The following is an 18,423-nucleotide window of genomic DNA, read 5'->3' as shown; positions in this document are numbered from 1 at the left end:
TAGTAATACCTGAAAATATTTCATATGCAGAAAGAATTGTGATGGGATACTCTCCAATGCATAAACTGTTTTTAAGCATACTACGACTGACATGTTTCATAATGAATTAACATGATTAATTTATGAAATCAAAACACAAGATGGATTTGACCTGTTGCTGGTGACTACATTGTCTCTAATTTGTGGTTTTGTTTTCAACAAACAGGTTTTGTCTGAACCTTGGAGACTGTCCACCAGTCAGACTCCTCAGCAGCAAGTGGAACTTTTTCAACTAGACAAGAATCCAGAATATGTTTCAAGTGGTGGAGGTTTTGGTCCTGTGAGTAGAAATAGTACAGTGTTATATTTTATATTCTATAGCAAATCTTTGGTACAGTTGTCACTTCTGTATCATGTTCAGAAACCTACTGATTGCAGTTACTTCCTGGTAGTGCTAACACTATAAAATTTAGGATCTTCATTCTCATATCAAAGGTGAGAGATCTGCTAGGAAATTGTAAACCTTGACTGTTTGTAACCCTAATGTTCGAGGCATGTGTGCTGTAGATACAAATAGTGTGCAGAGGTCCATCATCTAGTGTTGGGCTCGAATCATTACAAGATTACAAGTTGTTTTTGTTCCAAAACGTTTGCTATGAGTCACAGCGTTGTGTGACTCCTTTTCTTGGTAATACTGCGCATGGTCACCAACTCCATTACAAGATTGTTTTTTTCACTGCCTGGTTCGGATGTAATCTCTAGCTCTCTGGTTGTAGACCCTTTCGGGCTCCCTTCGTTTTGCAAATAGATCTTTGCGTGACGGTATTGTCTCCATCGCATAGTTATATTTGCGTTCCGAGCAATTACCCATTCTGCGTTGCGGTTCTGGACTCTCCTCCTTGGCCTATGAGTGTTGTATACCGACCAACACTCTGTTTGTAATTGATGCCTCTCGCCTGATCGAGAGTCATTTTGATCTAAGAAAACCCTTTGAGATTGACGTTCCCATGAGATGCAGCATGAACAAGCGATCGATGTACCATACATTTTCTGACAACAACAGGAAGAAAAGGAGGAAGCATCAACAGCACAAGAGGAATCACTTGTATATACATGGTTCAGATTCTGAGTCAGACTTTGACCAAGATTCAGCCACCCATCAGCCGGTACAGAAGCATTGGACAGTGAGTACACTTACCTCTGATACAAAGCCTAAAACATCGACTCAATCTCAAAAAAACGCCTACTGTCCGCCACTGCAGAAAAGCAATGGCACGCACTGAAAGACTGACTCTGAAGCTCCATACTATGGGCTCAACTCTGAAAGTTCAGCCTACAGCAGGGGCCTCTACCTCCTCTAAGTCTGGGTCTAAAACTACTCTATCATCAATTTCAATTGGGAGAGGAGTTGGCCTAACGACTAGGGCGCTCGACCTCGGACCTGGAGGAACTGGGTTCGAGTCTCGGTAACGACGCCAAAACCTCCTGTGATTCTGGGCAAATCGCTTAATCTCCCCGTGCCTAAAAATGAAAGTAACTGGAACACGTAAAAATGTAACGTAACTGGAAAAATATGTAAAGCGCTCTGATACCTGATTCGGTTCGGGTCTAGTTCGCGCTATATAAAAAAAAATCTGCTAATTTCAGCACATAAGGAAAAACATGATACTTCAAAACCGAGCACATTGGCACTGAAACTAAAACATCCTTCCACTTCAAAACATTTCGCTTTCAGATCGACATCTCCATCAGAACAGCTCCTTGATGTAATGTAGCAATGACTCAAGCTGAGTCAGAAAACTCTCCAAATTCCGCCTGGAACATAGAAAGATAATTCTTCAACCAGCAAAGCCTCAATCTTCTAAAAACAGTTAACATTTCATGAGGTTTGAGAAGGTCCTGTACAGCCTCCAAAGAAGACCAGCATTTGCAATGCAATAGGTCTCGAATTTTCGCGATTTTGAGCTATTGACATTGCAAATAACAATGCCTTTTATTCTTGTTTTCGTTTTTAAAACCTAAATAAAAGGCATTGTGATTTACAATGCCAGTAGCTTAAACTTGCATAAATGTGAGACCTATTGCATTGCAAATGCTTGTGTTGGACTTCTGAGGTAGCAATTGCAAGAGATCCTGGATTTTGTGTCTCAGGACCAACTGGAAGATGAGTTCTGGTAACATCCCCTTCATAGAAGGTGTAGTCTTCCTGATAACACTGTGGCGAATCACCTGTTCTTATTAGAACATCATGCCAGGAACTCTCTCATGAAGCAGAAGTAATACTATCTTTTGAGCTTGAAGCATGGTATCTTGCCAGAACTGAACCATTCCGTTTTAGGTCTGACTTGATAGTGCACCCATATTCAAGACATATTGCTACCAATTCTTAAAAATAGACATTGAGTGGGCTTTGCCGTTACCCAGAGGAATATTACTCACAAACATCTTGCTATTGACTGTTTGGCGTCTCATTTCACCTTTCAGGAAGCACTTCCACTGGAACGCATGAGGAACTATTTTACAAGTACAAGTACACTCAAACATCCAGTTTTTTGTCACAGCCAATTCTTTATTTTCTATACGGATTCTAGACAGAATACAATCCTTTTTTGTTGCTTTTTCCCAGCATTGACCAAGGCCAATGGGTAGACTTTGATGTGTTAAACAGGTTTTGTACAGGCAATGCATGGAAACTGCATTAGGAAATGCCTATGTTTACATACACTGCTATATTAAACCACAACCTGTAGGCTTTTCCAAGGAGTGTTTGTTTGGGGGTACGGATTAGCTAGTAGCACATGTAAGAAATACCATTCACCACCTAGAAAATATTGACTGGCTATCAATACAGCAAATTAATGAATTAGCAAGGGCTACATGTAGACCTGAACCTTAGCATTGTACTGTCTGTGCTAGCCTACCACTGCAAATGTGCTACCCTGGCAGTACATTTTCCAGATTGGGATATGGATGTAGGCATCGGACTACTGTACACCAATTATCTCCCTCCAATGGGAAGGCTATGATTTGGGCTAACGAAGTACCAATCTTGAATTTCGAACGAGCAAGAGGAAGATTGTTCAGCTGTGCGCAGGTCATATACTGTCCGTCTTTTACATAGCTGACTTATCGAGGAGTAAGAGCCCTTAGTAACAACAGTACGCCTGGACCAGCTAAATGACATGCTGAATTAGGGGTTACTTCATGCGTCACAAACTGATAGTAGGAATGCACCTCGCATCTAGATTCTGTTGCTAGGGAGAATATGAAATGGTGGATTTTCTTCAGTATTAAAAACATTCAAAATAAGCATTGGATCACTGACACCTTAAAGCACTGGAGCAGATATTACTACAAAACACTGAGGTGGCACATAAAACCACCCACCTCCAATAACAATGTTTTTTTGGGGTGAAATCATTTAATCTCCAAAATGTTTGTGGCAGACTTTTTCAAATGATTGATCTCTTTGTTAGCATGCGCCTCTTAAAACACTGTAAAAAACCAAACAAAACAAAAAAGTGATGGATGGGTTGCTTGTATTAATCTTAGCCACTGGTAATTACAATGAGCCGCAATCCAGTCCATCGTAAACTCTGCACCACAAACTTATGCTCCTCATGCTTTATCTAGCTGGGGCACAGTGAAACAATCTCGTAATTGCGCAAGTCTCCTTCAATGAAGTTCTTTAGGCGTTTACATCTGCTACTTAAGCTGGCAAACTAATGAAAAAGACGACTGCAGTTCCTTCTGTACTGGCCTCGTGTGCTGAAACCTATCCATCTCCGTCATGCTCATAGTTGCTGCATAATGCAGTGATTGGCGTTTTTTCATTAATCTATTCTTCATGCCTGATAAGAATCAAGGGAGTAATCAGATTCTTCTTAAGGCCATGTGATTGCTGCCAAATGGAACTGCATCTCGGGAGATGTTGTTGTATATTTTTCAGGGCCTGTTAAGGAATTAAACGTCAGCAATGCTAATTATATTCAAAATGCAAAATAGAGGACATGGGTCAGAATGATCACTTAATTGGGTATTTTTGCTCTGAACCTCACTTTCTTCATAGGGATTGGAAATAGACATTTAAAGGTGCCACCTTCTCGATCACGTTACTGACCTGCTGAATGTTTGCTAATTAGGTTTTTCTTTCCTTCATGCTCTACTTCAAATGCACTGCAACACCATGCCAACGATAGACTGTGCGCTATTCAAGTACCAGTTAACAATAAAATAATGAAACCAGGTAGAAGACACGGAGACTAGTGACTTGCCCAGAATCCCAGAAAGGTGTGCCGACCCCGAGAGAGCTAATGCAGTGCAGGGCTCCCGGGACTTCCATGATGATCTGTATCCGACGGGGGAGGGGAAAGTGAAAGCGCGCCACGAGCGCGTCGTAGGCACGCCATGAGTGTGCACATCCGCGAGGCCTGCGGCTCGTGCACAGTGGCGGCGCCTGCGGACTTCGCCATACTTCAAGAGTGCTGCGCAGGATTTCAGGCGGGGCTGGTTGAAGACTGAGACTAGCGGAAGAGCAGAGACCAGTAGCCGGTAAGTGGGGTGAGGCAGTATCCACAGTGACAGATACTTTTTGATCTGAGATGGATAATAATGTAAGTAAACTAGTAAAGCATAAATATTATTGAAATGTGAGGTATTGCGCAACTAAAGCAGGAAAGTGGAGTCTCCTAGAAGCTGTACATTTTGAATGTTTGTGAAAAGGTGCTAAAACATGTGTAGCGCCTTTTGCTATTTTAGCACAACACACTGCAGCTACACGTGGCACTAGTCGATAATTTTACTAAAGCATGCGTATGCTTTTTAAATAGTATACAATATTGCTATCCTATCAAAAAACTATTTATATATTTCGCGCGGTTTATGCACGAGAGAATGTCCTTGCTCACTATAATGGTTAAGCAACGTAATACTGCAGGTTAACTGCGAGCAAACGATGTCTTGGAGCAAAAAAATAACAATTGGGTCTGGTGGGACTGCAAGTTGTTTTGTCAGCAAAAGGCATATAGGACCATAATAGATTGTATAAGACGTACAGAAATTACCTGTGTCCTTAGTTTTTTTTGCACAACACAATTGTTGAAATGAACAATTTGCTGCAAACCAACAAATGTATAGCGTACGAGCAGCAGCAGAGTAAGCACTATTTTTTGTATCACGTAAAAATAAATGTCAAGTGAAGCTTCTACCACATGGTGCCAGTGAGACGCCCGCTCACCAAACAGAAAGTAATTATCTCGGCATGCCGCCAGGCGCCTCACATGCTGCTGAGTGCTAGCACGTGTTCCGGAGTGTGCACGTTCACACTGTTGACTCAACCCTAATTAACGCGCAGCAGCTGTACACACTTTGTGGCAAGCGCGTCTTACAAGCGCGTTCACAGACCACTATATGCTCGTGCACCGGTCTGTACCACTTGGGAGGCAACACAATCACAATAAGTCTAGCAGGCGACAGCGCTTCGCGCTACAACGCCAGGCGAGACCTAAAAAAGGATGTTGCAACTAGCCCTTTGCACATTCTTATTCCACTTTCACCTAACCCACCAACACCACCCTCATCATCCACTCCACCACCTCTACAACTATCTGAGGAAGGTAACATATCCCATTATTCACTCATCATAGAAGGTGATGACATGCCAAAGACAAGCATCCCCAGGGTGTATATGATGTTGAACCACAGGGGGATACAGACCCCGATCTCTATCCCACATGCATATCACCACCTGACGGTGCCTCTGCATATCAAGATTTAGTAGTAAAAGCAGCAGCTTTCCATCAAGTACCTTTATCCTTTATATCAGGACACAATAGAGGAATATTTTCTTTTTAAAACTGTTATCTAATGCTCAAAGGTGAGCACAATATCTGCCACTCCTTAACGGTATGGTACGTCATGCAGAGGACAATGTTAAGGACCATGTTAAAGCTAGAATAATAACACCATGCATTGACAAAAAATATAAAACTACTCCTTCAGATCCCATATACATTAGAGGTCAGTCAACTGCTGACTCCTGAGTGGTATCTAATGCGAGGAAAACAGCTAACTCCCAAACGGGGGATGCAACGCCCCCTCAGAAAAGGAGTCCAAATTGATTGATGCTTCTGGGAAAAAAATATATATATATACTAGTCTCATGTTTACTATTTATTACAATGTAAATATAAAATCCAGACAGTAGGCACAGGTGGGGTAAACTGTACTTATGGAAAGCACTGTTCCAGAAGTCTCTAAACTCTGCTTCAAAGTCATCGAGTTAGGTATTGGGTACTATACTTAAAACTATTCACAGCATGTGTTTTACAGCAACCCAATCTGCACATTGAAAACTTTCCTTACTTGTAACAATCGATTTGTGGCATGTTATGGTGTCATGTTCACACTCTCCACCTCCCCTGATGTGAGCTCTGTGTATCAAGTTGTTTCCTAGTCACATAAAATTATTCCTAATATGTGGGATTTTTTTAATACAAAGATATTATCATTCTTTCCATCTACACACACACACACGGATGTACGACATTACAACGCATGCTTTTACCACGCATGCTTTTATATCGCGGTTTTTAAAACGCATACCATTACAACGCATAGCGCTTTGGGGTGCTGGATAGTGAATAGTTTAATTTACTATTCCAACTCCAGTCCCCGTGGACACTAGGGAAGGTTATTGAATAGTAAATTAACCTATTCCCTTTCCTAGAGCACCCCCCAGCGCAATGCGTTGTAATGGTTTGCGTTGTAAAAGCTACGATGTAAAAGCATTGCGTGGTAAAAGTTGCGTTGTAAGTGATGTTTCCCACACACACATATATAAACACACACATATATAAAAACACATATATAAACACACATATAAAAACATATATTCGTTGGTGAACAAAGCAATCTCGGGTGTAGTCTGTGTCCTGGTGCATTGTGAGTCCAGGGAAGATATCACGTCGCCTCTAAGCCTCTTCTTACAATGTCTTCGCCCAACCCTAGATGGCAGCACTGTTCACAACATGCGAATCTAAAACACAACAGGCTGTACAGTAATTGCTAAGGGTAAATGCTTTCCTTCCTCCCCTAGGTTAAGCTTCTGTTTTCAATGTTCTCTAATTGACCTCTTTCACAACCTCTAAAGTCATCTGCAGAAAAGGGGTGAAATTCCGGCGTGGAATTTTGTTATAGATGACGAAAAGCTAATAAATTGCTGTGTAGTAATGATACTATAACATTTGATTGACATTGGCCTTCTATTTCTTTAGGTTGCCGATGATGGTTACGGAGTTTCTTACATTATAGTGGGCGAAAATCTGATTAACTTTCACGTATCCAGTAAATTCTCAAGCCATGAAACGGTATGTACAAAAGTGAATAGAGTGAAAATAACCTTGATGGAAAGTGAAGCTTTTTGACCTGCTCAAACCATTAGATGATAATATTTGCCATGCCTATGCATGTTTTCTAGGGCCATAAAGTAAATGTTCACTTTATTTGAGTGAATTGTGTCACTGTAAAAAATAAACAGGTTCAATAATGTAATTTTCATCAACATGGCTTTAAGATAGTACATTTTAGAACACTTTTTGGTTGCAATAGTAGTACCATGTATTTGCTGCATGGATGGAGTACAATGAATATATAATATAGTCCATGGCAATACATATAGTATTTGCACATACAGGAGGGGCAGGCAAAAACAGACCTTTTTACAGTGTGAAAGTGCCTTACAGTATTCCACCAACAAGTCGTTTGGATCTGAAACTGTGTATAAATGTAAAATGTTTTCTTGCCGGCATAAACTATAGTCTAGATGACTCACTATGACATCAAGCCCACAATCTCCGAATGCCTAGTCACCATCTTCAGATTCTTTTTTTAGGTCTAACATCAGCGTGCATGCGCTGTCTGCAAAACCTGTTGTGGTCAACAAAATCACTTCATTTTCGCCGGCTACTTACCACTTGCTCTCTCCTCCGTCCCTCTTCTTTGCTGCATCCTAAGTAGCTCTCGCAGCCGATGCCTCCCTTCCGGTCAAGGCTAAGGAGCCAACCACGGTGTTTTTTCCCTTACTTTATTTATCAATTGTTTTGTTTAGAGAACTATTTTTTTTTTAAAAGGTTGCTTGACGCCAGTAGTTGCTTGCGGCCTACCACCACCCTCGACACAGATGCAGTGTTTCCTTTAAGTAGGCAGCGCGCCCGTTCCTGCTTCCCCCACTCTCCAACATACATGCTGTGTTTTTGTTGCAGCTCAAGCTTTGTAAACATTTTTTGTCATCGTAAACTAAGGTGTTACGTTTTTTTTAACTGTAAATACTAGTCACAATGAATGTTCAGATTCATAAAAAATGTCACCACTGCTAGTTTCAATATATGCTGCTGTGTTTTGTTAAATAAAATATTGCCTGGACTTAACATTCGCAAGCTGAACTATATTATGTGTTTGAGCTCTTCCACTGAAGATTCACAAGAAACTAACCTATGCAAATAACACAATCAAAACGTATGAGCTAGTTAAAGGTCCATCGCACACGTGTGGAGTAAATACAGATTTATTTATTTATTTATGCGTTTTTATATAGCACGGACTTTACCCGAAGGTGTCAGAGCGCTTCATAATAAAAACAGAACTGATACATGAGAACATTACAAGTGAACAAATTACAAAAGCAAACGTTACATTACATGAGGCAAAAGTGACAATCGTGAGCCAACAAAATACAAGAGGTAGCAAATGGTGCATTACAGGAGGAAAAAGTGACTTGTGTGCAGGTTACAAAAGCGTACAAAGTACACATAGAGGTATAATACTGCAATAAATGGAGGACACTCAAACACTAGAACAAACGTTACGTAGGCAATGGTGGCACTTGTGCAAGTATCGAAAGCAAACAAAATGTAAGAGGTAGCAAACAGTGTGTTACAAGAGAAAAGTGATGTGTGTGCATGTTACAAACGAGTACCAAACACAGGTAGAAGGATAATACTGCAATAAATGGCAGACTCTCAAACCACAAGAACACACTGGGAAGGCACTTCCATAGTCATGGAAAGTAGAATTTTCTATAATGGAAGGTCTTCCTTCAGGTAATAGAGAGGACGTGAATTAAGTTTGGAAGTGTCTTTGAAGGAGAACTTTGAGGTCAGTTTTGAAGGCCTGGGAGGAGGTGGTGGTCCGGAGCTGAGGCGGAAGTGAGTTCCAGATTCTCACTGTGTTGCCTGAAAAGGATTGGGCCATCGATCTTTCCTTCTTGAAAGTGGGAGGTTCAAGCAGTAGATTTTCCGCATTTCGTGATGGTCTAGAGCCTCCAGAGACTTTCAGTTTATTCGCCGGGTAGCGAGGAGAGGAGGAGTGCAAGGCTTTGTGGGTGATGCAGGCAGTCTTGTAGATAGATCTTGCCTCGATGGGAAGCCAACGGAGGGTGGATAACATGGGTGTGATGTGGTCGCTTCTTTTAGCCCCATAAATGAAACAAGCTGCTGAATGGAGAACAGACTTAAGGGGGGACAGGTGGGATTTGGGAAGGCCAGTAAGAAGGGAATTGCAGTAGTCCAGTCTGGAGAGGACCAGAGATTGGAACAGGGTTTTAAGGTCATGCTCTGGGAAGAAGAGACGAATCCCCCAAAGAAGGCGCAGTTGGTATCGAGCAGACTTTGCAATTGAATTAATGTGGGAGAGTAGATAGAGTTTTGTGTCGAGTATGACACCAAGGGATTTTGCGCTGTCGACAATGATGGGTTTATTGTTCAGTAGATTCAACTGGTCCATCCATGATTGAACCGGGGGAGGAGAAAGTGAGGAGAGGAGCAGGAATTCAGTTTTGGAGGGATTCAGAATCAGTTGATGTGTTGACATCCAGTTTTGAATGGAGTCCAAAGTAGAGCTTAGGACGGAGAGATCATGAGTGGAGGCAACCTTGAGGTAGATTTGAGTGTCTGCGTAAAGATGATAGTGGACCCCAGATTTACTTAGGAGATTTCCCAGTGGTTCCAAATAGAGATTGAACAATGTGGGTGCAAGTATAGAGCCTTGAGGAACACCTTGACCCACCGCCAAAGGAGATGAAAGACTGTCCACTATTTTGATCATTTGGGATCTATCAGAGAGGAAGGAAGCAAACCATTTAAGCACAGTGCCCTCTATACCCATTCTCTGTTGAAGAGTGTTGAGGAGGGTGTTGTGATTGACAGTGTCAAAGGCTGCAGAAAGGTCAAGGAGAATTAGAAAACAAGATCCCCCCGAATCGAGTATCCGCAGCGCGTCATCAATCACTTGCAGCAGGGCTGTTTCAGTGCTGCAGTTTTGGATGAAGCCGGACTGAAAATTGTCAAGAAGATCATTGTCCTTGATATGACGAGAGAGTTGTTTCGCAACACATCTTTCTGTAATCTTGCAAGAAAGGGGAGGTTAGTGATGGGGCGGAAGTTGTTTAGGTCATTCGCATCAGCAGTGGGTTTTTTAAGCAGAGGGGTGACCTGCCCAGTTTTGAAGGGAACAGGAAGGGAGCCTTGATAGAGGGAAAGGTTGACCAGAGTGGTCCAATTGGGAAGAGAATGGGTATAGAAGTCAATGGCAATGGCACTAGGGATGGGGTCAAGAGAATGATTGGAGGGCTTTGTTTCGAAGATGCACTTGAGGAGGACATCTTCAGAGATGGGGTCGAAGTTCTGCCAAATGGCTAGTGATTTGCGCTCCTCTGGAGGGGTAGGATGAGCGACCTGATCCACAAGTGATTTCACTTTTCCATCAAAGAATGCAGCGAAATCCGCAGCTTTCTTTGTAGAATCCTCCAACTTGGAGGTTGGGGGAGAGCAGTTAGTATTCTTGATGAGATCAAATAGTTTTTTGGGTCTGTTTTTGGCTGAGTCAAGGAGGGTTCTGCAGTGTGATGCTTTCCCAAGGAAGATGTGCTTGTGGTACTTGGATCTTGCTGAACGAAGCATGGCCAATTTATCGGTGGAGGGTGCTTGCCTCCATTGTTTCTCCAGGAGTCTTAGGTGCTTCCTTTCTTCATAGAGGGATTTGTTGAACCAAGGTGCTGAGGGAATGGGTTTTTTCTTTTTGCTTTGGTGAGGAGCGACGTTATTGATTTCGACTGCAAGGACTGAGAGGCATTGGGAGGTGAGATCGTCAACATCTAGGTTCGGGTCTAGCCTTGGAAGTGACATCAAAGCTGATTCACAGAGGCAAACGGTGTCAATATTTTTAGTGTCACGGAACCAGGAGGTAGCCCTCTTAGGTTGGCCAAGAGTTATAGAGTGTGCTAGGTGAAGAGAGAATGGAATGAGGAGGTGGTCAGACCAGTCTACATGAATAGGGGTAGCAATAGAAAGCATGCCTGCTTTAGAAATAACAATGTCCAGGATTGAGCCCTTAGAGTGTGTTGATTCTGTGCAGTGTTGGATAAGATCGTTTGTAGAGAGGAAGGTGGCCAGCAAGTTCGCGAAAGAGTCTTGCAGAGAGCCCCGGTGGAGATTGAAGTCATCCACGAAGGTCTGATTGTCACTCTGCGAGTATTGGTCGCTGATGAAGTCAGTGAGTTCCTCCATAAACGAAGGGCCGCTGCCAGATGGGCGGTATATGACATGGAATCTGAGGCGTGAGCGGTGGTGTAGTTGAAGCTCAAGAGATAGACATTCAAAAGTGCGGAAGGTGCTGATGGGAAAAGCCTTAAGTTGAAGGAAGTTTCTAAAGATGACTGCAACACCTCCCCCAACTTTGATAGGTCTGTCATTCCTGAAAATAGAATAGCCTGTGGGTAATAGGAGATCAAACATAGAGTGAGAGGTATCGTTGAACCAGGTCTCTGTTAGAAAGAACATATCAATATTGTGAAGGGTAATGGTATCGGAGATTTCGAGTTTGTGTTTTATTGCAGATCTGCAGTTGTGGAGCAGACAGCGCAGCTCTGTCGAGACTGTTTTGGTGACGGGGCACTTGGTCTAAATAGGGTGATAAGGATATTGTACCTACACGGGGGTGCATGGGAGGGTGTAGGTGGATGCTTGGTTCTGACAGAAGAGATGGTCGGAATAGTGTAGATAGTTGGGTTACTCAGAGATGAAGGTTGAAGGAGGGTGGCGTTCAAGGGCTTGTGTGAGTGAGCGATGTTTGCAGACAACAGGTTATGCTTGGCTATGATGGGGTGAGGGGGCGAGGTGCATCTCGTGGGCAGGTGAGAGTTTTCCAAAAGAGTTGAGGTGAATGGGAAAGTGGAAATCTTAGAGCTTAAAAGTGAAATGGAAGCTACAAGCTGGGAGATGGAGGTGATAAGAGAGCCTAGCTTATTTTCCAGAGAGAGTAGGGCAGAGCACGGAAGGTTGGGTGTCTCGATGGAAAAAGGAGGGGGTGAAATTGGTGGTGGAAGGCAGGGAGAGGTGGGGGGACAGGAGGAGAGTTGGGGTATAGGGTTCATAGGTGGGGAAAGGTGGAGGTTGAGAGCGGGGGTTGGTGTTTCAGAGGTGAAAGGAGAGTTGTCTTTGTTGGCGTTGCACGAAGGAAAGGAATTAAGGACATATTTAGGGTGAGATGGGTGTGGATCAAGGCGGTGGGGTAGAAGGAGAGGGGGGGACTGTGAGGTGTCATAGGGGTGTAGGAGGTTTGGGAGGAAAAGAGGGAAGGTGGTTGGAGAGGTCCTGTTGGATAGGAGAGGTGGCTGTGAGGGAACGGGCATCTGGCAGTGTGAGGGGGGTTGGGAGACGGGGAAGTTGAAGGAATGGTTCTGCTGGGTCCGATGGAGGGAGATGGAAAGGGTTACCAGGGGGGGAAAGGGGGCAGCACAGCATTGCTATTGCTGGCGGAGTGGGGGAAGGAGGGAGATGCAATGGAATTGTGAAGAAATCAGAGTAAGAAGCGAGGGGAGGAGGGGGTAGAGAAGAGGGGGACAGGAAGGAATGAGGGGAGGATAAGGAAAGTTAGCTGGGGAGGAGGTTGGCGTAGGGGTGGACTAAAAAAAGGGAGTAGCATGTAGGAATAGGGGGGAGGAGATGAGATTGGAGTACCGGGATGGTATAGATTGGACGAGGAGCGTATTAGCTAGTGGTAAGGCTGACGTGATGAGGGGGGGCATAGTGTGAAGTGGGAGGAAAGGGAGAGGAGGGCACAATCTCATATGCTGACGATACCCAGCTCATCTATTCACTCTCCGCTAACGCACATTCCAACCCGTCTTCCCTCTGCTCCGGTCTTAACAACATTGCCAAATGGATGCATGATAACAAACTAAAACTCAATGGAGGAAAGACCGAACTGCTTCTGTTTGGTAAACACACTACCCTATGGGGCTCCCAACATTGGCCACCTAATATGGGACCTACACCCACCCCCTCCAAAACCGCTCGCAACCTTGGCATCATTTTTGATGACCAAATGTCTATGAAACAACAAGCGGTCAGAGTGGCAGCCACTTGTTTCACCATCCTCAAGTGGCTCAAGAAAATCGGGTGGATGCTCCCCCAGAACACACTAAAAACCGTAGTCCAAGCTCTAATTACATCTAGATTGGACTACGGCAACATCTTATATCTGGGAGCCTGTAAAGAAGTCACAAGGAAACTTCAAACAGTGCAAAACGAAGCAGTTAGGCTGCTATGCAAGCTACCTAAAAAATCTCCAACTTCCTCTGGTCTTCGGAGTCTTCACTGGCTTCGTATCGAAAACCGCACAAAATTTAAAGCTCTGTGTTTCATGCACAGAATTAAGGCAGGCAAAGCTCCTTCCTATCTGAGCACCCTTGTCCATCAATATTGCCCCCCAAGAACCTTACGCTCCTCCAGCCAACATAAGTTTCAGATACCCAGGATCAACCGAGTAAGACTGGGAGGACGTTCTTTTTCTTTCCTGGACCCCTCTCTTTGGAATTCTCTCCCAATTCAGCTTCGCACGGACGAATGCTACCTCCAATTCCGTAAGAACTTAAAAACATGGTTGTTTAACCAATACTCTTTCCATAAGCCCTCGGTCTCCTTCTATATTTTCGCTCATTATGTCCTTAGCGCCGGGAAACCTCAGGGTAGCTGCGCGCTCTACAAAAATAAATATAATAATAATAATAAAGGGAGGGGGAGGTAAGAGGACCGACCTGTGCCTCCAGAGGGTGCAGCCTATTGGTGTAGGGGGGGTCAAGGGAGGAGAAAGGGAGTAATGGGTGGAGCTAGAAGGAGAGTCAGGGGAAAACCTGGTTGCAGAGGAGGGGAGTAGGGAGGGGAAGAGGTGGTCAAAGAGAGAGAGACAGGTGTCTGCTTTGGATCATGACAGTACCGTTGTTATAGATTGAGATGGTGAGGGAGCCATTGAAATATGCAAAGGGGGAAATCTTTAGTTGTTTCCCATGAGGGATAGAGGAGGAGGAGGTGACGTTAAGGGAATTATATAAGCTGGAGGACCAAGAGAGGGTGTCGTGAGTGAAGAAAATGAAATCGTTTTTGCGCCTCCCAAAACGACCATTGTAAAATTGGTCAGCAAAAAGGGAATCAGGGACACGTTCAATAGTGTTATGCTTCAATCGTTTTACTGAAGCTTTAGTCTGGCCGGGAGGATAAATGATTTTGTAGCAGTTAATTCCAGCTTTGACTCGAGTGGTGGCCATGTTGGCGAAATGATGAGAGGGTGTTACTAAGAAAGCCGTGGTGATGAGAAGTATAAGGACTAAAAGGGGTCACATATTCCAGACGTCGGGTGAGGAAATCTGAACTAATGTGTCGTCAGGGAAGAGAGGTGGGTTTTTGTTGGGCCCTTCACCTAGGTGTACATGAAGCCAACTGGCACAAGATAATATTTACAAGGGAAATGTTTACATAAGATAGGACCAACTGGATCACTGACAAAACCATCACAGAGCACAATTAGTCAAAGTAAAACAAATCACACACGAACACCCAGTGACCACTGGTGATCACTGTACTAAGCATCAGCCTGTAACAGAGGCACATTCGGCACCAACCGCATTGTACGCCCATAATCTCAACAGACCACTATTGGACCCTAATCTGAAACCATAATGTCAAGGTTGCTGCCAATGCAGCGAGAGTCCTAACTCAATCAGAAATGTCCCCACGGATAAAGGTGTCCTAAACGGTGCAGCTGGCACTACTTGCAGCACAGCTGTAAAAGGCCTAAATGGAGCAGCTGGCACTATTTGCTGCGCAGCTGTAAAAGGCCTAAACGGTGCAGCTGGCACTACTTGCTGCGCAGCTACAAAAGGCCTAAACGGTGCAGCTGGCACTACTTGCTGCGCAGCTGTAAAAGGCCTAAACGATGCAGCTGGCACTACCTGCTACACAGCTGTAAAAGGCCTAAACGATGCAGCTGGCACTGCCTGCAACACAGCTGTTAATGGCCTGAACAGTGCAGCTGGCACTGCTTTGCTGCGCTGAAGAGAGCGTGAGCCTTCCTGCCAGCCTATGGTGCTCAGCAATTAACGGGCTTAATCACCGCTTTGTAGGGCAGAAGGGGTCAGGGCCCCCGCAGGGTTGAGGAGAGGGTGGGGGGAAGGTGTCAGTCCCCGCACTGAAGGGTGCCCACGTCGGACAGTTGCTGCCGAAGCCTCTAGGTGGTCGCCATTTTGCGAAGACCGGTAAGGTGTATCGGCAGAAATCAAACAGTTTCACTGGAGTTGGATGACCGACCCTACAAAAAAACGCACCTCTCGACTTTAAAGGTAACAGCCCGCCACTCGGAATTTTATTAACTCAGATGCAGAAATAGTTGTACCCCCTACCTAATAGAGCGTGTTAATTTATTCTGCTCAAAAACGGGTGCTGCGCGGCAATAAATTAACCTTTATCTGTGGCTTTTGTTGCTCAGGGGATTGTGGGGAGGCGAGAAGTGGTTCAGTACCCCTGGGTGGTGCAGTGCAGGCTGCGTATTCTCCCTGCGGCAAGAGACCATATGCTTCGAATTGCTCCGGGCACAGATGCAGCAATTACCGAAGCCCAAATCTCTCATTTCATAAAACTGACGCCCTCAGATTTACAGTTGTTTTGCATTTCTAAAAGCTCTTGCCATTCAGTGATCTTGCTAAGGGGTCAGTTTGCTTGAATCTGGACTGTGACCTTTGCCATGTTGAACATTGTTCTCCACAAACGATATCAATACAATCAGACATCAGATCTAGCAGTGTGCCTTTGTACAAAACTTTTTATGTGGACACAGTCATCAAATTATTACTTGTTTATACGTCACCATCTTGTGGCTAATATAAAAAATATATAATAATGTGCAGAAAGCAAAAAATTGTTGATCTGAAAGAGACAATTAGTTATAGATTCCTTACCTTGTAAATTACCCCCAGGCGTCAGACTGAATCCGGAGAATTTTTCGTCAGCAGTACCCCTGCGTGTCGAAAGGTGACGTCGGTTGCCTCCGCGTTCGTCATTGGTGTCATGGTCGCCGGGATGACATTACGCTAGCTATGTAGATGCTGCCCCTGTGTGCTGACGTCGGTTCTTTTTTTTCCACAACAGCACAGATCTGGAGAGAGCAGTACCTCCAGTCACTGTTTGACTTTTTGACGACTTTTGTCAACGCCGTTTTTGAGTCTTTGACTCCTGGTGCACGTCAGGGATGCCCGGTTTCAAGGCTTGAGGTTCCTGCTGAAAACTGATGTCAGTGGCGGATCTGCGCAGCATTTGCCCGTGGCGACTGGAACTGACCATGAATCCAAAGTCTTTGAGGCAGCGGTCCTGAAGCTTCTCGAGGCCAGGCAGTCGGGTCCGCGCCGTTCGAGGTCCCAGTCGCGCGGGAGGTAAAGGGACCGGTCGTGGAACCACCACCACCACCACCACCGCCGCCTCCGCCCTCACTCCTCACGCCAATACATACTATACAGTGTTAGATCTACAGGATGTAGGAACCTCTAAAAGTGTAAGTTGAAAGAGGGCTTGGACAGTAAAGCTTCCATTAATCCCGCGCTACTGGTGGCGGTGCCAGGGCCTTGAACGTTTCCAGTATGCTATCCCAGTTCAGGGAGATAATCTTTTTGCACAGTCCCCGGGCTTCCTCTCGACGGATAGCAGCCCTTTCCACGCTACCCCACCTCACCACCTCCCTACCTCCCTGTGTCAACCATAGGGCGTGGAGTCAGACCTAGTAGGCAGACTGCAGGCGTACCCGGAACAGGTATCCCAACCGTGGATTTGACCAATGTGACCACTTCCCACCAGTAAGATGCAAGCACAGGCCACTGCCAGAGCATGTGTAGTAATTCCACGTCTTCTAGCTTACATGTTGTGTGGCTGGGAATATGTGCTGCAGCCGGTGCAGGGTGAGATATGCCCTGTGTAAGACCATATATTGAATAAACTTTAATTTGGGGTATTCTAAGATCACGTGCCATTTCTTATCCGTCAGTTCTGTCCCAAGATCCGTAGACCATCTGTTGCGCAAGTCCGTCAGTGAGATTCTAGTGTGAGCTGTAATGCCTTTGTAGAGCCACTCAGTGAGATGACTGCCCGTCTCCCATCAATAAGATCATGCAGACCATTTCATGCCGTGGGTTCCTCCCTGTGCGGGGCCCAGTATTTCTTTCCATATTGTAGGACTACCACGTGTGTGAGGTAAAATGTGTCTGAGACTCCATGACGTCTGACGAAATTGTCATGGTCCATGAGTGTACCCTCGTCAAACAAAGCGCCCACTGTGGTGACCTTGCCCACCGTCCAGGCGAGAAGTCGTCATTTAGTGAATACGCCAGTAGGGGTAAGGATGCCTAGGAGTGGGGTGGTGTCAGAGTGCGGTGGTCGACCTCATAACACCTCCACCGTTGTCGATTCAACCGGCACCACAGCCGACGCCAGTTGTGTCTCCAGCCGGCGTCGACCCCGGCCTCCATCCCAACATGGGCACGGAGTCGGACCGACATCAACCGGCGCCAGATCCTGCGCCGATGGGTACTTTTGTACCCCTGTTCCACCCTGGTTCTTTTAGGCCAGATTGGCAATCAGAGGAGGGTGAGGAGGACTGGGAGTGGTCTTGAGACCCTTAAACTGACCTGTTGGAGTATGATCCGGACTGGAGAGAGGAGTTGGGGGATGGCAGTGGTCTGGACACCTCCCCAGACCTTGGCATGTTGTCTCCTCCTACCGTGGCTCAGGAGGAGAGAGCTTCTTTCGCAGTGGTGTTGTGTAGGGCGGCCGAGGCTCTCAACCTCGAGCTACCTACGGTGGTAGTCAGGACTAACCTCCTGATAGAGGTGCTTCAACCGGCGGCGAGCACTTTGGAGCCCCTGCTACCATTTAATGAGGCCCTCACTGATATCCTTTTGGGCATCTGGTCCAGGCTTAACACAGGGGCTCCTGTGGATAGGACGATTGCCCGATGCCCCCACCCGACGCTGGGGGACCCCACTTTCCTTTCCCAACACCCCACCCCTGAGAGCTTGGTGGTCCAAGCCTCTACATCCAAAGGCGCATTCCCTAACGCACCGCCTGATAG

The 18,423-nt window shown here is 45.3% G+C and overlaps 1 protein-coding gene across 4 annotated transcripts in view; it reads left to right on the top strand.

The window, feature by feature from the left end:
• The window catches only part of CPT1A (carnitine palmitoyltransferase 1A), a 429,645-nt gene that overhangs the window by 364,856 nt on the left and 46,366 nt on the right, over positions 1-18,423 (top strand). For all 4 annotated transcript variants that reach the window (XM_078682885.1, XM_078682883.1, XM_078682886.1 and 1 more), the window contains exons 17-18: positions 206-319; positions 7,254-7,346. In XM_078682885.1, the coding sequence (XP_078539011.1) occupies positions 206-319; positions 7,254-7,346 (207 nt within the window). The remainder of the gene's footprint in view (positions 1-205; positions 320-7,253; positions 7,347-18,423) is intronic.

The sequence above is a fragment of the Lissotriton helveticus genome, chromosome 3_1 (assembly GCF_964261635.1).
Source record: "Lissotriton helveticus chromosome 3_1, aLisHel1.1, whole genome shotgun sequence".
NCBI classification, from domain to species: Eukaryota; Metazoa; Chordata; class Amphibia; order Caudata; family Salamandridae; genus Lissotriton; species Lissotriton helveticus.
The sequence above is the reverse complement of the archived record's forward strand: the minus strand, read 5'-3'. Positions and strand labels throughout refer to the sequence as shown.